The 24,539-nt window shown below is 36.6% G+C and overlaps 2 protein-coding genes and 2 long non-coding RNA genes across 4 annotated transcripts; 2 read left to right on the top strand and 2 right to left on the bottom strand.

Annotated features, from left to right (window-relative positions):
- Positions 1-3,372: 3,372 nt before the first annotated feature.
- LOC137408516 (uncharacterized) lies at positions 3,373-7,565 on the bottom strand. The gene is made up of 4 exons (XR_010980093.1): positions 7,478-7,565; positions 5,848-5,967; positions 5,034-5,143; positions 3,373-3,593 (listed from the first exon to the last, which is right to left on the bottom strand). It is a non-coding gene; the product is annotated as an uncharacterized lncRNA (long non-coding RNA).
- Positions 3,675-5,989, top strand: LOC137408523 (uncharacterized). Its single transcript, XR_010980094.1, has 3 exons — positions 3,675-3,770; positions 5,011-5,152; positions 5,655-5,989. It is a non-coding gene; the product is annotated as an uncharacterized lncRNA (long non-coding RNA).
- Positions 7,566-10,187: 2,622 nt separating the features above from the next.
- Positions 10,188-13,989, bottom strand: LOC137385348 (uncharacterized). The gene is made up of 5 exons (XM_068071798.1): positions 13,901-13,989; positions 12,848-12,945; positions 11,671-11,783; positions 10,997-11,142; positions 10,188-10,814 (listed from the first exon to the last, which is right to left on the bottom strand). Exons 3-5 carry the CDS (start codon positions 11,706-11,708, stop codon positions 10,609-10,611), a joined length of 390 nt encoding a protein of 129 aa, XP_067927899.1. The 5' UTR covers positions 11,709-11,783; positions 12,848-12,945; positions 13,901-13,989; the 3' UTR covers positions 10,188-10,608.
- Positions 13,990-23,275: 9,286 nt separating this feature from the next.
- Positions 23,276-23,908, top strand: LOC137387093 (general transcription factor II-I repeat domain-containing protein 2A-like). Its single transcript, XM_068073394.1, has one exon. It carries the CDS (start codon positions 23,276-23,278, stop codon positions 23,906-23,908), a length of 633 nt encoding a protein of 210 aa, XP_067929495.1.
- Positions 23,909-24,539: the final 631 nt, after the last annotated feature.

The raw sequence follows: 24,539 nt of genomic DNA, 5'->3' as shown, positions 1-24,539 counted from the left end.
ACAATGTGCACCCTTGCGTATGTTAGGGCAGTTCAATTTAAATGTCTCAGTAGATAGTAAGACTGTTAATGCTACATTTTATGTCTTTGATGGTATTGCATGCAATTTGTTGAGTGCTGCCACTGCTAGTAGTCTAGGGCTATTCTGTTTGACCAACGTTAGTAGTTTGAGTACTGAAGCCAGTTTGGAAAGTGTTGTGAAAGACAAGTACCCTGGGTGTTTTTCTGGTGTGGGCAAATTGAAAAATGTGCAGATCAAATTACACATTAATCCAGACTGTGAGCCAGTTGCTCAGCCAGTCAGACGTCTACCTTTCAGTTATCGGGCCAAAGTTGAAAATGCTTTACAAAAATTACTTGAAGAGGGTGTTATTGAGAAGGTTCATGGTATAGGTTCTACTTGGGTAAGTCCTTTGGTTGTTGTGCCTAAAGAAAGGGATGAGGTTCGTCTGTGTGTTGACATGAGACGCGCCAACACGGCAATTGTTAGGGAACGCTATCCTGTGCCAACAATGCAGGAAATGCTAGTTGAGCTCAATGGGTCTAAAGTGTTTTCCAAGTTGGATTTGAAACAGGGTTTTTTCCAGTGTGAATTGCATCCTGCATCTCGGAATATTACTACTTTTGTAACACATATCGGTCTGTTTAGAATGAAGCGGTTAGGAATGGGAGTATCTGCTGCTCCTGAAATTTTTCAGTACACCATTCAGACAGTTTTAAATGGGCTTGAGGGAGTTTTAAATTTAGCTGATGATATTGTCGTTTTTGGTCAAACTAGTGCTGAGCACAGAGTCAGATTGTTGAAAGTAATGAGTCGCTTGTCCGAGTGTGGTCTTACTTTGAACCCTGCTAAATGTGCATTTGGTGTTTCCTCGATCAAGTTTTTAGGTCATGTTATTTTGAGTGATGGTGTCTCACCTGACCCTGGTAAGATTAATTCCATTTTGTCAGCTAGACCTCCCCAAAATGTAGTTGAATTAAAAGGTTTTTTGGGACTTGTGCAATTTGTTGGTCGATATGTTCCCAATCTTGCTGTTGTTGCTTCACCTTTGTGGTCACTGACCAAGAGCAGTGTTCGTTTTGAATGGTTGCAGGTACACCAGGATTCTTTTGTAGCTATCAAAGATTTGATGACTTCGTGTGAAACCTTGGCATACTATGACAGGAATGCACCCACCACTGTGGTCGCAGATGCAAGTCCTACTGGTCTCGGTGGAGTGTTATGCCAATTTCAACAGGGAGTTTCTCGCGTTGTGGCATATGGGCATCGACGTTTGACAGATGTTGAGTCACGTTATTCTCAGATTGAGCGCGAGGCGCTTGCCTTGATTTGGGCTTGTGAGCATTTTAAAATGTACTTGTTAGGGAACAGTTTCCAGTTGGTGACTGACCATAAACCTTTAGTTGCAATTTTTAATAACCCAAGTTCCAGGCCAACCCCCCGATTGGAAAGATGGAGTCTTAGGCTTCAGGCATTTGATTTCAATCTTGTTTACCGGCGAGGCTCCGAGAATATTGCTGATGCCATGTCTCATTTGAGTGTATCAAGGGATGTCTCTGGGCCTGTCACTGATGATTCATACATCAGGGCAGTTGTAGAAACTGCTATGCCTTGTGCTCTGTCTTGGAAGGAGATGTGTGAGGCGGCTTTGACTTGTGAGGAGTCTAAGACTATTAATTCAGCACATCAAACTGGTAATTAGCAGCAGTTTTCTTCTGCGATAAAGGCTGTTCGCAATGAGCTGATTAGTTGTGAAGGCGTGATTCTCCGCGGCGACCGTATTTTTGTTCCAGTGTCATTGCGGCGCAGAGTTCTTTCTTTGGCTCATGAAGGGCACCAAGGGATTGTGAAGACAAAATGGCGATTGCGTCAGAAAGTCTGGTGGTCCGGTGTTGACAAGGAGGCCGAATTGTTCTGCAGACAGTGCGTTTCTTGTCAGTTGGTTAGTAATGATGGTCCTCCTGTACCAATCACTCCTACCCAAATGCCCAATGGTCCCTGGAAGTTTTGTGCCATTGATTTACTGGGTCCTTTGCCGGATGGTTGTTCTGTTCTGGTTTTAGTCGATTATTTTAGTAGATTCTTTGAATGTTTTTTTTAAAGAATACCAAGGCAGAGAAAGTTGTCCTGTTTTTAGAGAATGTCTTTTCACTGTATGGGTACCCGGAGTTGCTTCGCTCAGATAATGGTCCACAATTTGTGTCAGGCGAATTTCAAGGATACTTGAAGCAGTGTGGAGTGCGATGGGTATCGACCACACCTTTGTGGCCCCAAGCCAATGGGGAAGTTGAACGTATGAACCGGACTCTTTTGAAGGTTCTCAAAGTTGCAAAGGAAGAGGGCAGAGATCTTGAAAGAGCTGTACAGAAATTTTCTATGGCTTACAAGTCGACACCTCATTCAGCAACAGGAATGACACCTTTTTCTTTGATGTTTGGAAGAGAGATGAGAACAAAGTTACCTATGTACAGCGATGTTGTTCGTGGTATAGACAGTGAGGCTAGGGATTGTGATGGTCAATACAAGGAGAAAATGAAAACCTATGCCGATAGGGGCACTAGACTGACTGAGTTTGGAGTAGGAGATAAGGTGGTTAAGAGACAGGAAAGCAAGGGGAAGCTAGACACTAACTATAGACGAGAAGAGCATACAGTTGTTGGGCTTCAAGGTTCCGATATGGTTTGCACGAGATCGGATGGTTCTTTGGTTCGGAGAAACGCATCTTTTGCAAAGCAGCTTGCATCTCCCAGTTCTTTTGACAATAGCCCACAAGTAAATGAAAGCGTCACACAGGTGCCAAATGAGCAATCTAAGTCTAGCATTGTTATAGAGGATGGCCTTTCTAGTCGTAGGTGTAGTTCTCGGGCTCATAAACTACCTTCAAAGTTTGACGATTTTCAAATGTATTAGACACACACACCCAGGGTACTTGTCTTGTTTTATATTGTCTTTTACTTGGTGCATTTTATGTATTTTGTTAACATTAACTTTAGACTATGCTATTAAGTAGTTGTCTTGTTTTATTGTGTGTACTCGACTAACTGATTACCTTTTGTTTTGTAATGTATTTTACTATCTAAAGTTTTGAAGGGATGTTGTGTTCATAGAGTTATGCTGCTCTTTATGCTTAACGACTATGCTATTCTCTTAACGGAAGTTACGTGATATACATCACTATATGTGCGAGGTTTAAGCGCCATTACTATTATCTGTTTCTTCTGTCAATAAATGCAATCGTAACCATCTGCACTTCGTGTACACTTTAAATGCGTACCAAAACATAATAACAACGTTCATATGCTAAGTACACATCCTTGTAGTATTTTTACTTGCTGAAGTTTTCCTATTTCATCCATTGAATCAATTGATATATTATAAGTTTGGAATTTATTTTGCAAAAAAATACAAACATCCAGTTATAGATTTATTTGCTCCATTTTCTCATTCATCACATATAAGCACCATCATGTCAGTGATACATCTTGAGATGGTAGTATCTGTACTTGTACTAGTATTTGTTCAATATCGTATGTATCGTCATATCACCCTATCTTCTGACTGTCATCATTCTTTCTTAATCGACTTTCAATGTTCTACAAAGTAGAGTAGAAGGTCATGAAAAAGCAATATGTTTTTTTGAGAATATTAGAAAGTATGATCATGCAATTTACTTTCTCTAGCTCGATACATCAGGACCCCAACACTGAGCAGATAAGAAAATTTGCACAGAGTGATGAGGAGAAAAATGGCAGCAATTATAAACATGTATTGTAAGTGTTTTGGCTCACCATAAATTAATCAGTTAACTTTATATGAGATACAAAAACAATTTGTAAAATTGGTTTCTTTGTAAATACAAATTTGGTAAAATTCACTCAAAAGAACCTTAACCGTAGAGTACTAAATACTAGAGTACGGGTTGTTCATCTGTGACTGGTTGCCTACAGATTGGTTGTGTAATATGTTTAAGGTGAAAGCACTGCAAAAATAACAAAAATTGTCAATGGGATTTACTGCTTGTTTGATGGTGAGTGATAATACTGAATCACGATAATCATGAAATCATAGGCATAATCAAAGTATATACCATGTAAGTTAGATACACCTTGATAAGCAATTTGGAACACTAATGATTAGATTTTTCAAACTGGCATTAATACAGTGTGATTGTATGTAATTCAATTCTTTTGTAATTGCATAAAGAAATGAAGCATTCAAATGAAAACCTGTTATATTTTTTCGAAATTTTCTATTGACATTTCATCTACGGAAATGGTTTGACGATATTTTACGAATTGGAAGTAAAAACTTGACATTCAATGGAGCCAGCGGTATACTGTATTTAAAAAAATCATGCGATGAAGTTTATTATTTACAACCGCAATCCGAGGATGTGTGGATGACGCGGTTTAGATAAAATTGACATGCAATGAAGATTGATGAGTAAACAAGAGCAGATGACTTTTGTTGATTTCGCATAACAGAGAGGGGCAGGCCCACAGTTGTCACTATTTTTTTGCAAGCTGTGTAATGCTCTAATAATATTAGTAGCTCTAGACTGACGTTAAAGAGATAAAATTACCAAGCCCTCATACACCAACACTATCATGGGTGATGCCTGTTTAGAGTAGCGATTTTATGTTGTTGAGAATACCATGGTTTAGAACTTTAGATCATTAAAAATGCTTGAGTTTATAAATTTTTGGCTTTAGATATAAATAAATTTTATTTATAGTTAATATTTACCAATATAAAATCAAATATCTTTATACTTTTTAAAATGAAAATATTATATTAAATAAACATAAAATACTATTTATATATTCATAATAAATATAAATACATAAATATATTTATATTTGCTATAAACTTTTGAATTTATATCAAATATAAATATTTGTTATAATTTTTGGAATTTATAACAAATATTTATGGCACTGTAATGATAACGCACTACTTTTTGATTCGTATGCCAATCACTCGCATTAATAATATTATTTTATACTACAGAAAGAAAGATTGTATACCCGTACTTCTGGCAGAGTCACCTGTCACTGGAATGATCGCCACAGCTGCACCTCTCATTGACAACGTACCATGTCAGATGGAGCAAGATAGAGCAACATAGCAGCCATCAAGATATCTATGAGAGGTATAAAAACAGTAACATAGCAGTTTAATCGGTAAATTTTAGATCAAATTTCCGGAGTAGAATTATATAGGAATTTTCACTAGCACCAAACTTGACAAAATAACAGCAAGTATCTACAAACTAGGAATTCACTGATGCAGGTAATTAATTAGTTTTGATGCTGGAAAAAAATTGTCCTAATGTACATAACATAGAATTAATGATTAAATGCACATATTTTTTGCAAGATACAGAACAAATCAACCTAAGTTAGGTTATAGGTATAATATTCTAAAACGCTCAAACGATAATATAATGATTAAACTTTTGCTTCATATTTTGTGAGCCAAAGGCCCTGCTAATCATTGTATGAGCTAGTTTAGCCTGGTTTGACTAGCTTTAAGAAAGGAGTCGTGTGTTCAACAACAGCAAAACTCTAACAGACAACTGTCGAACAGCTTGTTGAGAGAATCTAGAGCTATTTCTGTGCCTGCTACATATTGCATAAAATGATGCTTGGTAGGCTAAGAGACGAGGTATTAAGGGACTCCATGCTAGTGCCAAGAAAGTGGCCGAAGATGAACTGACAACTTAGCTGATAACACAGAGCTTCAACAGCTACACAAGACAAAGCTCCCATGCTGCAACAAGATTTATTCTCTTTTGAATCTTGAGCCAAAATTTGGCACATGAAATTTAATCCACAAAAGTATTACCATCTCTCTATTGGCAAGTCCTCTTTGCCGATGGATACAAATAATTTTCTCATCTTATGTGATCCACATCTTCAAAGTGTGACTTCTAATCCTTATTTTGTGGTAGCACTGCAGAATGATCTGAAATTTAATCAACATATTTTTAAAATTGAATCCTAGGAAGAGCAATTAATTGGCATGTTCACAATGGTTCTGAAAGATGCAGATCAAAAGACAAGAAAGATAGCTGATACTTGACGAGTTAGACCTGGTCCTGAGTATGGCTGCATGGTTTGGGACCCTTACCTTACAAAGGATATTACTTTACTAAAGTGAACTCAAAATGCTGCATTGAGATTTTGTATAGACAAAAAGGCAGTGTTAGTTTTCTTCAACTATGAGAAATTAATTATTTTAAAACCTTGAAAGACAGATGAGTTAAACTTTGTCATAATGTTTTTAGTAAAATTCAGGGTGGTAATATTGACTTATTGATCAGGACCAATATCAATATACCAATATTGACATTGGTCCCATTCGCTACCTGGGACTTATAATTTAGATGTTGCGTACAAAGCTACCTACATGGAAAATGGTAGCGTACAGCCTGCTACATGGTGTTGGCTTTTCATAATTTAAAGTTTTAGACTAATTGTACTGCTCAGAGGATGAAATTTTTAATGTAATGTTACTTATCACAATTAGCCACCCCAAGACAAACAGTTTTAACTCATGACTCAACCTTTCGATCAATCAACCTTGCCTGCAACACAAAATAATAAAACCACTACATAATTATATGTAATATATATTATGTATATGGTATATTATACCAAAGATATAATATTACTACTACTATGTATATATTAGCAATGCATAAGACATTACTAAAACAATGTTTTACAAAGCAAGCTAAAACAAAGCAATGCGTAAAACATTAAAAGTGACCAGAAGAATGGAACAATTTAGTTATAAAACAACTATTCATTTTTTGTTATTTATTCGCAAATAATCATATTATTTTGTCTCATTCATTCACTCACACTCGTTTTACTATTGCGTTACTATAGGCAGACAGACCAATGCCAAATATATCGACTTATTAATACTAGTTTACCGTGAGTTGCAGACTAGTAATTAACTACAAAATATCAATAAATAATAATTCGTAGTACAATGAATGGTACTATCACCATAAGGTGGTGATGATTTTATCAGACTCAAAGCGTCTACCAAAGCTTTGGGATTTTAAGCACATATCTTAGCGTTTTTGTGGCTCCGAAGAGCCACCAGCATACCTGCCAATTCTCACGCATTGGGCATGAGACTCACGCAATCACCCCAAAGAAAATATGAAAATGCGTGAGATTTTTGTCCCAATTTCTACAATTTTATATATACTATCATTGATACCTCAATTGCCCCAAAACCAAATCTCACGCATTGCCCCGCTCTTGGGTTGGCAGGTCTGGCCATCAGTTGTAATAGTAGCAGTGATAGTAATGGTTAGGAAGCCAAGAAAGGAAAGGAGATAATAAATTGTTTTTGTTTTACACTTCCACGATTTTCGTTCTGATTGATAGATGACTTTAATCGGTAGTACATTTTTCAATCAATTTTAAGTGAAAACACTTATTGCATTATTTTTTACCATTTTTTTGACATTTTCTCTTCAACAATCAATGGTAGGTACCATCTCCATAACTGTAGACGTAATCTCCAGGAAGTGTAGACGTAACCTCCAGGAAGTGTAGGCGTAACCTCCAGGAAGTGTAGACAAAACATCCAGCATTGTAGGCGAAAGCTCTTGTAGCCCAATCCTCTTGTAGGCGTAATCTCTGTAATCCATACAAACTTTCAGGGTGATCAGTATATTCCCGGTATCAATAGCTGCATCCTGCAGTCTAATTTACTAATATCAATCATGATACATTGATATCATTGATCATGTTGAATTCTAGAAATCATATACATGTACTTACCGGTTTTTTCTGACTTTATCAGCAATAGTATGTATAATTTTAGCTTTGATCTTGATCTTAAATACAAGCATATTTATGAAAAAAATCTGGAAAACACATCCTTCTTGACTTACTCTGAACTTTGGATGTATGTATTATTATAGATTTATTTATCATTCTTGGAATCTCTAACACAATATTACCATATGCTACTGTTGATAAAACCAAAATTATTTTGTTCTGAAACAACGAGATATACCCACAAAACAATATGACTTGGGAGATGTGGATAATTGTGCAATACACGTAGATGAATCTCAGTAGACCGACGGTTAAGCAGCTCCCATTTTGGCATTATGTTGTCGTAGCAACTGGGCATGTGCAAGACATGTGACAAAAACAGAAAATTCCCCTGTCACTTGACCAGGTTCTGAGCCACTCCAGTTATACTCATCCGTGTATGGGTGGGCGTTAATAGAAAAAATACAATTACTTGGTACATTTGGGTGGGTATTAAATACCCATGAAAATGTATACTAAATAAAAGGTCCCGTCATACTTTACATTTTCATTTTATTTTTACCATTTATTAATAATATAGTATGACGGAATAGTTTGATATAATATAGTCTTGGTCTGGTATTAGTTGGCTGAGGTTATGAAACGTTTTTCTAGGACAGCCAGCTACCTACAGGCTGACTGCTAAACCATTGACATTAAACTTGTGGGGTTTTTGTATGCCTTTTGTAGTCTTTTTTTATTTTACTTTTATCTTCTTAATTAGATTAGAAGAAAAAATCTATCTGTGCAGCTAGCTAACTAATTGGATTGGTTGGCTTGTGGTGAATTGTGGTCAGATCTTGGTTATATTTCACCTACAACTAGGCCTACAACCTTGAACATATAGCAATGATCATACAAACGGCTTCACATCACAAGCAAATCAATGCACTGGCTGGCTATGAACTGGGTTTGTTTGGGCTGGGCACTGGAAGATTACAGGATTGTTATAGACTGATTGCCTGCATTTATTAAATCAAAGGTAGTATAAAAGAAATTTAAGCCACCTTAGATAATGTAGCTATCCCACAGGCCAGATCCTGACTGGTTGAGATCCCAACCAGGTAGGATATAGCCAATGAACAAACCAGTCTATCATACTGCCGTAAAGCCCAAGTGCTCATGGCGGTTTCATAAATCAGCTAGGAACTCACCAACCTCCTCTATACTACACTGTTGCTACGGCTGCAAAGTTAATATCTAAGGCTACACAAGTTTTTTTACCCTTAGCTCATGTTTTAATTAATGATTTGCTGTGCATATGGATTAGCGGTCAGAAAATTAAATTTATTTAGCTACACAACATTTATACAGCATGCAAAACCTAGAGGATTACCTGCATTCTATAGAGTTTTATAGCATTTCTCTATAATATTCGTAATACCAAAACTAAATATAAAAATTAACTCGAATGTGCTAACTTTGTATTTGCTACTTTCTTAGGAATTCAACTACCTATGGTATTGGCCTATATCACAGGCCTGAAGGATATACCACCTCTAGGCCTATATCACAGGCCTGAAGGATATACCACCTCTAGGCCTATATCACAGGCCTGAAGGATATACCACCTCTAGGCCTATATCACAGGCCTGAAGGATATACCACCTCTAGGCCTAAGCTCCCCACTTGAAATATGTTTCACCCATCTGGGAGACGTGGTAAATGTGCATGAAAGAAATATACCTTATGCCAACACTTGTGCAAACTTACTCCATTTGTCAGTTGGTGTAGAATATGAACAACATCTGTGCAACATTGAACACCGTATTCTTTGAAGTTGGATGTCTCTTCTTTAATGCTTAGACATATTTGAAATGTTTCCTCGGTGCTGTATTGCTAACGACCCATTGTAACTTACTGTTATAGTACTTCTATTGTGCTACATGGTATTGCATAGCACTGTATTACATCTATATATTCTATGCCACATTCTTTTGTATACTATATTTACATGCTGTTTCATTTTTGCAGAATAGGTGTTTTTCTCTCCACTAGGAAGTTTTATTCAGCTGCTAACAACCCATTGCAACTTACTCTCATAGTATTTCCATTATGCTACATGGTATCGCATAGCACATGTATATATTACATGCCACATTCTTCTGTATACTGTTTACATGATATTTTTCCTTAGTAATAAAATAAAGTTTATGAACATAACATTTGTTCTATGACTGGGTGCTTGCTAAACAGCAGTATGGATTAATTGCAGGACATTAAATACAAAGCATGGTGTGTATTCAGTGTGTTATGCTGTTATATTTTTCAAATAGGACATAACATGGGAAACAATTTTAGTTACTGAGAAGCTGATTGATCAGATAATTATGTTTGTATAAATTGTAATGGCACCTGAATCAACTGGTGAATGCTGATGCCACATATGCCTAATGTAACATCTTACAAGTCATCGCAACTGACTGAATACCGCAGTACCCTGAGTCTGCCTCAACTATTCTGAATGTGGTGATGATGCTTTAGAAGGCATAGAACATATAGTCACTGAAGATGCACTAGCTGAAGTTACCATCACCAAGCAATGTTACCAATAAAAACTTTCCGCTAGAAATGCCTACCCTGTCTTATAAAATTAGTTGAACAGCTACAAAGTTTAAAGCCGTGTAAGCTATGCGGTCACACTCACAACTGCAAACAAAACTTAGCAGCTCTGGAATACGCTCAATTGTTTTATATGTGAGATTTATGATAGATAGATGCACAGATGCGAACATGTATTTAACTTATTTTACGTATTTCCTTAGAGGAGCAGTCGCAGCTGTATATACAAGTCTTTGGCTGCCTCAATGGAGCAAGGAATAGTGAATTGGCCATTTAGGTCTTGCACTAAGTTGTCTAAATCTTCCCTCTCAACTCCGTCAATACCACGTTGTTTTGGTGGCATGCATAAAGTAATAACATCATCTATATCCTGCCGTTCAACCATGGTTTTATGATTTACGCGACCTAAAAAATTAACTGCAAGCAATTTAAATAACTAGCCCCAGGTTTTTCCTAATCGGATTGACAGGTAATGCTGCGTTTTGAAATGCGACATATCTTGCAGTACATGTATATACTACGAGTGAAATAATGTGCAGCATGGTTATCGGGGCTAACATATGACACTAAAAGACTTGGAGAATTACCTTGCAGTTCAGGATGCCCGTAGAAGACAGTAGGAATGCCACCTAAATGATCGCCAGTTGATCTTCTTGTATGTTGATTCCACTCCATCATGATTTCATGAAGTTTTTGTTTGACAATATGCATAAAGCAATATCTGAGACACATTCTACAAAATACAACAAATACAGTGAAGTTGTCTTCTCTCCTCAACATTTCTATAATTTTGTTTTGTCACCAAATAATAGTTTTAGAACAGAATATCTTTTAAAATTTATAACCATCTATGACTAAAATTGAGTTGCAAATTTGATAAAAGTTTCGTAGCGTGGCTCTATTTCTTAATGCTCAATAATAGTGCTAATAATAGCATTGAAAACAGGGAACCATAGTTAATAACAAAACAGTTGCTTTAGCAGATTAAACCAACAGTTATAACAAAACGTTTGCGTTAGAAGAGCAATTGCACTCTACCTTTTCTTATACTTCACTACTGACCACTAGCATAGATCTGACAAACTATGAATTAATAGAGTACGTAAAGAAACACAACATGTAAAAAATAACTCGACTATACGGGCTTGGTCATAGCGTATTTCAAAAACGATCATGAGTAGAAGTTGTGTGTTTTGTTTGCGCAGTTCTATGTTAAGTTAATTAGGTTTAAAGGCTCTATAATATAGCATGTCTAACGTACACATCTTTATAATTGCCAGTCTCAAAGTCCCCAGCCATCTCTAAATCTTTGAAGTAATTGAGGTAATATTGCAGGCCAAGCTGGCGAGCACTTCGCCACCACCTTTCTATAGGCTAGAAAACAACAAGCACATACATTTTGCAGAATCCATAATTTTTTTACAATGCAATAAAATCGTATAACATTCTAGAAATGTTTATACGAAGACGTAGTTTCTAGCACTGAATAAAAAACAAATTAGCACTGATAACAATTTTACATTTTGACAATTTCTCCAATGCACCTGGTTATGTGTAGAAGAACCGTACAATACTGAGTTCCTGGCCATATCATTGGTATGACATTCTCTAATTGTGGCCTGAATGTCTTCAATTAAGGTATTTTCTCTTCCTCGATCCATTCTAATACACCTCAAAACACCTAGCGCATAGATATAAGATTAAACCTTGGAACACCTAGCGCATAGATATAAGATTAAACCTTGGAACACCTAGCGCATAGATATAAGATTAAACCTTGGAACACCTAGCGCATAGATATAAGATTAAACCTTGGAACACCTAGCACATAGATATAAGATTAAACCATGAAACACCTAGCACATAGATATAAGATTAAACCTTAGAACACCTAGCGCATAGATATAAGATTAAACCTTGGAACACCTAGCGCATAGATACAAGATTAAACCTTGGAACACCTAGCGCATAGATACAAGATTAAACCTTGGAACACCTAGCGCATAGATATAAGATTAAACCTTGGAACACCTAGCGCATAGATATAAGATTAAACCTTGGAACACCTAGCGCATATATATAAGATTAAACCTTGGAACACCTAGCGCATAGATATAAGATTAAACCTTGGAATACCTAGCGCATAGATGTAAGATTAAACCTTGGAACACCTAGCACCTAGAGCATAAATATAAGATGAAAAATTGCTCTATTTACAGCACAACAAAACTAATTAATATATTTCATTGTTGCCAAGTGACTATTATAAATGAAATTTGTAAAACCGTAATAAGTTTTAGAATACTTTTTGTAAAACATTGTGCTACTGATAGGTTCAAGCAAGCTACTTTGTTAGACAATCAACTATAGCTGCTAGAGTGACTACATAAAGATCACACAATCTGCTAAGAACCAATTACATATATATTGTTTACTACCTTTGATGCAGTTGATGTATTGGGTAAAGTTGTAAGCTACATATTTAGGATCATTATTTGAGTGTCCCACATCCAACCAGAGAAGCTTCTTAGAATATCTGTAAAATAATACCACAACCAGTAACATTTTTGTTGCCCCTTAGCGAGTAACACACTATTGGCTTCAGATAAACCCAATAACAACAACTGTTTTCCTTCTATACCAATAAAATTTCATACAACTTACTCTCTTTTCTGGTAGGCATATACATGTACCTGCTAATTAATTTACTTTCTTCGTCTTTCGTCGAAACATATGCCAAAATATCTATGTGGAAGCACAAGAAATAGAGTAGCAAATACATTAATATAACAAGGGGAAAGGATGGCGAAAGACCGTTATAGGCATCCTATATGACTATGTAATTTAACCAATGTCGCAAAATACAACCCTTATTTTCATATTTAATACATGACAGAACTAATGTTATGTTTGTAAACTTTATTTTATCACAAATGAGACATATTTTATTAAGAGATAGCTACAATAAAAATTTTAGGTGACTACAACTTGAGTGATCAGTAAAAGATCTTTAAAATTTAGATGTTTTGAAAAAATGAAATGCAATTACAGGTGAAACCGACTCTACCATTGCTAATAGTATTGTGCCAGATAATCCATAGTAACCTTTGAAAGTTCATTAGCATATGAAAAAGCGATCAGTGCTTGCTTATATGCAAATGCTTATCGTATATTGTTTTGTTCACGTAAAAAAGATTTTTTTTCAATCTAGTGGAACTTAAATTCAGAAATATTACCCGTCCATAGCGTTTCAACTTGTCATAGCCATCTACGTGAATTAAGTAGTTGGGGCCTTTGTTGACATATACCCTACGACGCAGGGTTCCCCACCTTCGAAGCTCAACGGCTTGTGGATCCACTTCCAGCAATTGTTGCTGAACTACTATACCTCCTTATAGATTAAACCACATAACATGTTATATATCTGTTGAAACTGCCAACATTCTTACAGCCTACAGTACAGTTTACCACTTAAAGTTGCGTTGGATTACCTTGAAACTGTTACGCCATAGGATAGCTGCAATCTCACTCGCATAGCCCTGTAACCTATATCCGCTCCAGTTGTATCAACCTCATGCTAAAAAAAGCAAAGTCACTATTAGCTTGCAGAATTTTTCATATATGTCGGGGTTGGGGAGCGACTACCTTGACCTTACGCAACTGAAAGGTTTAAGGTTAGACACCTAGCTGGGGACTGTGGAGAGAGTTGAGCTCTTTCTCTAAAATCTAGCTCCTCTCATATAGGGTGCCAAATGAAACAGAAGCAAAGACAGGTGAGAAAATGGCATTTTATACAAACCTACCTCAATGGCATATCTAAGCTCCTGAGCACCATAAGGTATATTTCTTCGGTGAATATTAAAATCAGTTGACCGCCGCCTTAGTGTTCTTTCACTAAACCAAATGATTACAATGTTGTTTACAGTTACAGTCCCAAATAAAATCAACAAACAAAACAAATGTAACACACTAACATCAAAAACACATAGGCAATGTGACTTAATTTATGATCATGTTACTGTAACACCATTATTGTGCTCACTAGCTGTACAACTTTCCTTTATATTTTATAATCATTGAAGACAGATGCTTTAAACAGAAAAAAAATCCAAAGCATGAAATATGATGTCATTTGGTGATAATGAACTTTAACTGGACAACCATATTTTGTAGAAAGATCAACAACCTCAGTTTAAATTGTAACAGAAAACAGGAACAAGCAGTGCATGATCTTGACATTTCCGTATTATGCTGTCATACTTAACAAAACATGTCGTCAATTAAAATTATAAAATAGCTTCACCTGCATTTAATAGCGTTTAACAGTCAAAGTGGGAACTTTTTTTCCAAAAACAGACACCATATAGCAATTTTCAAAAAGCTACTAAAAAGTTAACCGATGTATCCTGTGTATCTAGCAAGTGTTTGGGGATTGGCATTGATGGGTATCGTAACCTGGGTCAACAAAAAGCTTTCCTCAAGCCTTTTTGAACACCGCAAGCCTGGGTGGCATTTGTAATTGTAAAAAAACATAAAATTATAAAAAAAACATTGAATCCCATTATCTCACCACCCAATCTCCAAACACTTGCTAGATACATAGGCTAGCTTTTTGGTAGATTTTTGACAATTGCCACCAAATATACAGAACACAATGGCTTTTAAAAGGACTGCCACTGATATAATTTGAAAAACAGCAATTACCATCGTATACAATAACAAATCCGTACTAACTTTCAACTCTCTCCTATCTAATTCCAATCCTGTGCCTGTTTTTAAGTACTTCCACTAACTGAACATTGCTCAGACCCTGAGAAACATATCGGCTTAACAGCAACCTCAATACTTCGAGATCCACAATAAAAACTGAACGTAAAAAAATTCAACCAAATAATGAGCAGGTTCATTAATCTACTCAATTTTCTAAGCAAAGGCTTAAGACCAAATACATATTGGCTACTGACCACGAAAAATATGTATACGTCTTGCAATAATTCTCGTTGTATGTTTAAATCAGATAGCCATTTCAATAAATTTTTAAACAAGCATAAATCAATTACTAAAGAAGTTCATACCGTACCTATACCGTCCATCAGCAGAAGATCTGGAAGAGCCTCCTGGAACAGTATAGATAGAGTTACATCAGCAGAAGATCTGGAAGAGTCTCCTGGAACAGTAGATAAAGTTACATCAGCAGAAGATCTGGAAGAGCCTCCTGGAACAGTATAGATAGAGTTACATCAGCAGAAGATCTGGAAGAGCCTCCTGGAACAGTAGATAGAGTTACATATGCAGAAGATCTGGAAGAGCCTCCTGGAACAGTATAGATAGAGTTACATCAGCAGAAGATCTGGAAGAGCCTCCTGGAACAGTAGATAAAGTTACATCAGCAGAAGATCTGGAAGAGTCTCCTGGAACAGTAGATAAAGTTACATCAGCAGAAGATCTGGAAGAGCCTCCTGGAACAGTAGATAAAGTTACATATGCAGAAGATCTGGAAGAGTCTCCTGGAACAGTAGATAAAGTTACATCAGCAGAAGATCTGGAAGAGCCTCCTGGAACAGTATAGATAGAGTTACATCAGCAGAAGATCTGGAAGAGCCTCCTGGAACAGTAGATAAAGTTACATCAGCAGAAGATCTGGAAGAGTCTCCTGGAACAGTAGATAAAGTTACATCAGCAGAAGATCTGGAAGAGCCTCCTGGAACAGTAGATAAAGTTACATATGCAGAAGATCTGGAAGAGTCTCCTGGAACAGTAGATAAAGTTACATCAGCAGAAGATCTGGAAGAGCCTCCTGGAACAGTATAGATAGAGTTACATCAGCAGAAGATCTGGAAGAGTCTCCTGGAACAGTAGATAGACTTACATCAGCAGAAGATCTGGAAGAGTCTCCTAGAACAGTAGATAAAGTTACAGCAGCAGAAGATCTGGAAGAGTCTCCTGGAACAGTATAGATAGAGTTACATCAGCAGAAGATCTGGAAGAGCCTCCTAGAACAGTAGATAAAGTTACAGCAGCAGAAGATCTGGAAGAGTCTCCTGGAACAGTAGATAGACTTACATCAGCAGAAGATCTGGAAGAGTCTCCTGGAACAGTAGATAAAGTTACATCAGCAGAAGATCTGGAAGTCTCCTGGAACAATATATAAAGTTACATCAGCAGAAGATCTGGAAGAATCTCCTGGAACAGTAGATAGAGTTACATCAGCAGAAGATCTGGAAGCGCCTCCTAGAACAGTAGATAAAGTTAATTAAGAAGATAAGAGAAAAAAAACTACAAAAGGCATACAAAAGCCACACAAGATTAATTTCAGTGATTTAGCAGCCAGTCTGTGGGTAGCTGGCTGTCCTAGAAAAACTTTTCATAACCTCAGCCAACTAATACCAGACCAAGACTATATTATATCAAACGATTCTGTCATACTATATTATTAATAAATAATAATAATAAAACAAAAAATGAAAATGCGAAGTATTACGGGTCCTTTTATTTAGTGTACATTGTTATGGGTATTTACTACTCACCCACATGCACCAAATAATTGTATTTTTTCTATTAACGCCCACCCATACACCCTACAAATCCTCAGAAGAGCCCTGCCACTGACAGCTAATAAATATGTTATTAGTTTTAACACGAAGTCACAATTTCTGACAGCCATATATACCGCTTATTGAGATAGGAAAAACCAGTGTTAAACAAGGCATGTCATTGGTCATTAAGTAGTTTTAAGTTACCAATAGTATATTATTTAACAAAATAAGGGCGAGAAAACAAGGGCAAGCTGTACAGCCCCGGTGTCTAGTCGACGTCGCTTTTTCTTAGAAATCGCGGATTCGTGACCCCGAGATTATGAAAACCGCGGGCGAAGTTTTCATAATCTCGGGTCGCCAAGCTGCAGTTTCTAATGGCTGCTATCAGCCATCATAGTAATCCATTTCAACGGGCCCATATCATTTGAAACCACGGGTACTCCGAGCGTTGCGATAGGCGACGGTGATAAAAATGAGAGAAGGGTATATTACAAAAAATCACACCATCTCATTCACTTTTAGAAATGCTCTCAATTGAAAATATACATCAAATAGCATAAAAACCTAAAATTTTACCAATTAAAACACTCACCTTTACTAACAATATAGAACTTTCAAAAGACACTTGCGGGCGGAAACGAGCGTCTAATGTAAACATTTGAATACCGGGATTCGATATATAACGGCTACAAGAAAAGTTTACGAAATGATCTTTTAACCTCGTCGTTAGATCGGTCACAAACGTGTATTTACTAAAAGCAAAGGTTTTGGGGTTTCCCCATAAGTTCATCGACTCGGAGCAATGTAGCCTCGTTGCGCTACCTGACTCTGCATCGGCAATAATTATTAGCCAATAAGATTACGTAGTCAAAATCGCAGGCGCGCTATTTGACATGTGCCGTACTGGTGGCTGCTGAGGAAAGTAGTTACGCGCTCTAATGGTTTTATGCCAATAGTCAGCTGTGAAATTTAACTAGTTTTTGGGTTATGTAATTATATTGATTTTAATATCATAATGAATGACACACAAAAAACAGCTAAAGTAGCAGCCAAAAGATGGTAATTTAATATGAATTACTTAGATTAATTCTAATAGTTAAAAATGGTAGTTGACTGCTATAAAACCTAACAGCTGTTCCTGTGAGACATCATTTGATTGTGTGACCCAAGAACAGACATTTGTTAAAACTTTTTGATGGCATTTACTTGCAACAAGTTTCTAATGTTCATTGTATAACCTTCCATGCGCGATTAGCCAGTCAAGCAAGTAAAAAGCAACTTGTCATTCCAATTTTATTCGGTTTTTCAGTTTATATGCCAATATACATTGTACTATCATTCGTAGCACTGTTTATCACTGTCAATTATATAGTTGTTGCATAATACTATATGTGTTGTAGCCATAGTTATCTCCTCCACATTGCCAAGTTCCATAGATTACTAATATATACATGTATAAAAGCCGAATGCTCAACTTTCCACGGGAATAGAATAAATTGCGTAATGAATTTGAGTAACTTGCCTGGACAACTAGATCTTTACTAAAATCTTTACTAAAACAATACTCGCGTTTGGGCCAGCTTATCACTGGTGACATTATGCGTAACGATCAACAGTACTAGCGCATCAAGCGTGAGTATCTTAACCAATGTAATGAATGTTTTCACTATTATCGACAGCTATGCGTAGTTGCAAGTGTACTCCAATGGGTAAGTTTGCTGGTGTTCGATGCTGAGGTTCCGAGATCAGATCTTGTGCCGTGTGGATTTTTCATTGCTAGATTTTAATTGCTATAACTGGACACAAGGTTTAATTGCTATAACTGGACACAGGGTTTAATTGCTATAACTGGACACAGGGTTTAATTGTTATAACTGGACACAGGGTTTAATTGCTATAACTGGACACAGGGTTTAATTGCTATAACTGGACACAGGGTTTAAATGCTATAACTGGACACAGGGTTTAATTGCTATAACTGGACACAGGGTTTAATTGCTATAACTGGACACACGGTTTAATTGCTATAACTGGACACAGGGTTTAATTGCTATAACTGGACACACGGTTTAATTGTTATAACTGGACACAGGGTTTAATTGCTATAACTGGACACAGAGTTTAATTGCTATAACTGGACACAGGGTTTAATTGCTATAACTGGACACAGGGTTTAATTGCTATAACTGGACACACGGTTTAATTGCTATAACTGGACGCACGGTTTAATTGCTATAACTGGACACAGGGTTTAATTGCTATAACTGGACACACGGTTTAATTGTTATAACTGGACACAAGGTTTAATTGCTATAACTGGACGCACGGTTTAATTGTTATAACTGGACACAGGGTTTAATTGCTATAACTGGACACAGGGTTTAATTGTTATAACTGGACACAGGGTTTAATTGCTATAACTGGACACAGGGTTTAATTGCTATAACTGGACACAGGGTTTAATTGCTATAACTGGACACAGGGTTTAATTGCTATAACTGGACACAGGGTTTAATTGCTATAACTGGACACACGGTTTAATTGCTATAACTGGACACAGGGTTTAATTGCTATAACTGGACACAGGGTTTAATTGCTATAACTGGACACAGGGTTTAATTGTTATAACTGGACACAGGGTTTAATTGCTATAACTGGACACAGAGTTTAATTGCTATAACTGGACACAGGGTTTAATTGCTATAACTGGACACAGGGTTTAATTGCTATAACTGGACACACGGTTTAATTGCTATAACTGGACACACGGTTTAATTGCTATAACTGGACACAGGGTTTAATTGCTATAACTGGACACACGGTTTAATTGTTATAACTGGACACAAGGTTTAATTGCTATAACTGGACGCACGGTTTAATTGTTATAACTGGACACAGGGTTTAATTGCTATAACTGGACACAGGGTTTAATTGTTATAACTGGACACAGGGTTTAATTGCTATAACTGGACACAGGGTTTAATTGCTATAACTGGACACAGGGTTTAATTGCTATAACTGGACACAGGGTTTAATTGCTATAACTGGACACAGGGTTTAATTGCTATAACTGGACACACGGTTTAATTGCTATAACTGGACACAGGGTTTAATTGCTATAACTGGACACAGGGTTTAATTGCTATAACTGGACACACGGTTTAATTGCTATAACTGGACACACGGTTTAATTGCTATAACTGGACACAGGGTTTAATTGCTATAACTGGACACACGGTTTAATTGCTATAACTGGACACAGGGTTTAATTGCTATAACTGGACACAGGGTTTAATTTCTATAACTGGACACAGAGTTTAATTGCTATAACTGGACACACGGTTTAATTGCTATAACTGGACACACGGTTTAATTGCTATAACTGGACACAGGGTTTAATTGCTATAACTGGACACAGAGTTTAATTGCTATAACTGGACACAGGGTTTAATTGCTATAACTGGACACAGGGTTTAATTGCTATAACTGGACACACGGTTTAATTGCTATAACTGGACACAGGGTTTAATTGCTATAACTGGACACAGGGTTTAATTGCTATAACTGGACACAGGGTTTAATTGCTATAACTGGACACAGGGTTTAATTGCTATAACTGGACACACGGTTTAATTGCTATAACTGGACACAGGGTTTAATTGCTATAACTGGACACAGGGTTTAATTGCTATAACTGGACACAGGGTTTAATTGCTATAACTGGACACACGGTTTAACAAACAAAGAGACAAAAATTCAGAAAGACCAACACTGAGATTTATAGATTGGATGCATATATATCGCATGTATATATTGCGCATATATCTGGAACCAATAGTGCAACTCCGGTTATTTTTTATTTGTACCAGGATTAAAGAAAGCTAGGCTTTCGGAAATGTTTCAAGGTACAGAGATGTTCTTGTCAGCTCTGCATATGACCATTATAGAGGTCATTGTTCACGACTGAGTAAAAGACAGTTTGGCATTGCACTGCATGAAGTATTCCCATCTATTGGCACAATGGAAGGCTCAACAGTCGATGGCAAACGAGTGCAAGTTTACTCTGGCTTGATTAGAAAAGGAAATGATCATGTCACATGATCATTTTCCACGCCACATTTTGTTGGACCACAGCTACTCAGCTGTGAAGTTCGATATTCAGGATACTCGGGTCATAAATACAAGGGAAGTGCAAAGCGCTCCAAACAATCCAGAGACAAGTGACATCAAGGACTCTGACTGCGATTTGACATCTACTGTCAGTGATTCAGATTGCGACTTAACTTCTGATAAAGACTATATACCATTTTACTCATCTACTAACGACAGACCATCTACTCAGACCATAGATATTGACAAAATTATAAGTTATTTTCCACTTGACCTTAAAAATCATCACAACTTCACACAACTCCTCCAAGACATTATCAATGATCAATCTTCTAAATCTTCCAAAGCACACAGATGGAAGATTAGGTAAGTTTTAAAAAAAGTTCTCTGCATTTAATCATTCTAATAGGAGAATAGTTGATGCCGTGACAAGTACTAAAGAATGCTTAATAAAAACTTTATTCTTCTATGTGGATTCCTGCTAATATAAATATTTATCCTAAAGATGTTTCGTGGACACGGAAAGACTTAAACCAGGGGTGTGCAACAGGCGGCCCGCGGGCCACAATCTGGCCCACAGGCTAAGATAATGTGGCCCCTGCATTGCGGTGCTAGTGTTTTAGAGTAGTAAACTCTCATTCACCTAGCGCCTACAGAATAGCCATGAGATCATCATCGCATAAACGGCAATATAATAGCTTAGTTAGTGATGCTTGTTTATATAACCTATGCTTGTAGGTTGCACTGATGCTGCCTATGAATCAAATTGACCATTTTAATCCTGTCTTGTGTATTTTTAGCTAAGCTAGAAAAATTCATAGCTCTTGCGTTGCCATTTTGCAATAAATTGTATTTTTGTTTATGTTATAGCCAACAATATATAAACTCTGCTGATTTGTACTAAGCCATTTTATACCAAGCTACTCTGCTAGTTGGCAGCATGTAGTTTTTTAATATTTACGCTTTATCAACAGTCATAGCTTGACATACAAGTGATCAAGTCTTTTTACTGCCTTACCTGAGTAGAACGCCAAAGAGGTATGCGATTTATATTATTAGCAATCATTCATGTAATTGTTGTAGCATTTGCATATTATAGAACTTATATATTTTATTGATTTTATATTGCTTAGAATTGTGCAAATTGTCTACTTATATAAGCTTATATAAACCCATGTCAAAATGTTTTATGTCATAATGTTATGCTTTTATTTTAGTTTTCACGGTTTGGGTTCCAAATAAACAATATAAACCTGAATCGGTTGGACTCAGTTCTTTAACCCCGTAAGGACAGTACACTCTTTATTGATAAAATAAGATTGGGAAAGATTATTACTGGTAAGTGCTAACCAAAACGAAAATAACTTTTTTGGGTAAGTTGAACATTCTGGGCTAAAATTTTTCCTCCAATATGTATATTTTTATTAAGATATTTTAAAAATATTTTCTTCAACTTATATCCCAAATTTAAATGAAATTTATCGACTCTACCCAGTTCTGTGTCAGCTGATTGTACTCATTAAAGCTTTTTTTGCGATGGTAATATAACAGTCAGGGAAATTTGTTTTTGTAGCTTAACATGTCTGCTACTAAGAAAAGAAAAGTTGACGTTGAAGGAAGAGTTTTCAATAAAGATTGAAGTAGCAAATATTTTGTTGTTGAGCACAACAAAGGTGTTATATGTGTAATCTGCCAAGCTACAATCAACGTATTGAAGGAATACAACATCAAACGACATTACACATCAATACATTCAGCCTCGTACGATACCTTGTTAGGCCAAGCTAGATTAAACAAGCTGGAACAGATGACCGCGGCAATTAAGAAGCAACAAGGGGTGCTTACTTCATATAAGAAAGACTCTGAGCTTGTAACCAAGCTTAGCTTCAAAGTCTGTGAGTTACTTGCAGAAAAAGGGAAGCCATGTAGTGATCGAGAATTCGTAAAAAGTTGCTTGGGTATATTCACCGATTTCGCCCGTCCTGAAAAAAACAGTTTTTGCAACAAACCAGTTTGTTTCGTCATACTGTTGCACGCAGGATTAACCAGCTTTCGGATAACATTGAAGAGACTTAGAAAGAACAAATAAAGAGATGCACATCATATAGCTTGGCTCTTGATGAAAGCACAGATGTTGGTGACACTGCCAAATTGGTTGATTTCATACGAGGCATCACAGATAATTTTGAAATAATTGAAGAATTTTTAGACATGACCAGTATGTCTTCAACAACCACTGGACAAGACATTTGCGACCAAGTAGTGAAGCTGATGGATAAGTTTGAACTGGACCCTTCTAGGCTCGCTGGCCTAACAACTGATGGGGCACCTTCGATGGCAGGGAAAATTAATGGATTCACCAAGAAATTCTTAGATGCCATAGGTTTGCCAGAGGTTGTGGTGAATCACTGTATTATACATCAGAAAAATTTATGCACAAAAATTCTTGGTTTTACTGATGTGATGAAAAGTGTGGTTAAATGTGTGAACTACATTCGTGCTCGAGGACTCATCCATCACCAATTCAAGGCATTTTTAGAAGAACTCGATTCAGATTACCCAGATGTTGTATATTTCTCTGCAGTGCGTTGGTTGAGCCGAGCTAGTACACTAAAAAGATTTTGGAATCTGAGAAAGGAGATTATGACTTTCATGGTTAATAAGCAGCCGGATGTTGCTTGTTTAACTGATGATGACTCGTTAAATGACCTTGCCTTTCTAACTGACATCACACAACATTTTTCAGATTTAAATGTTAAACTACAAGGCAAATTTCAGTTGGTAAACAAGATTTTTGAACACATATGTTCCTTTGAAAAGAAGCTTCTACTGTTTCGGGAATCAACTGAGTAAAACATAACTTACTCATTTTCCTTGTTTAGCAGTCAGAAAAGCAGAACTGCCAGGAATAGATTGCTCCAAATATACTGAACAACTTGACAAGTTGCATTCCGAAATTTCAAAGAGGTTTGCTGATTTTAGGAAATGTGAACCTAAGTTCAAACTATTTTCTCAGCCCTTTGACATGGTACCTGAAGACAGTCCTGACCGCTATCAAATGGAGATGATAGAATTACAATCAGATGCTGATTTGAGGAGAGCATATACTAATAATGATTTAGTAACATTTTTGAGAAATATGTATTTGGAAAGTATCCAAATCTAGAGCTGCATGCTAGAAACATGTTGTCACTTTTTGGCAGTACGTATTGCTGCGAACAGTTTTTTTCAAAAATGAAGTTCACTAAAGACAGGTACCGAAGTCAACTCACCGATGAACACCTGACCAGACAACTTCGAGTTGCTACTACATCAGTAAAAGCGGACATTGAAAAGTTGTGTAAAAACGTAAAATATCAAGTTTCACACTAATTATCTGATATGCACTTTATTTGTTTGTCTCAATTTCTTGGTCCAATATTACAGATTCATTCTAATAAAAGTTTGTAGGGTAGAGTTGGGATGCATGGGCCAGAGGGATACA

Source organism: Watersipora subatra, chromosome 1 (genome assembly GCF_963576615.1).
Source record: "Watersipora subatra chromosome 1, tzWatSuba1.1, whole genome shotgun sequence".
Classification (NCBI taxonomy): domain Eukaryota; kingdom Metazoa; phylum Bryozoa; class Gymnolaemata; order Cheilostomatida; family Watersiporidae; genus Watersipora; species Watersipora subatra.
This window is presented reverse-complemented; position numbering and strand designations above follow the sequence as displayed.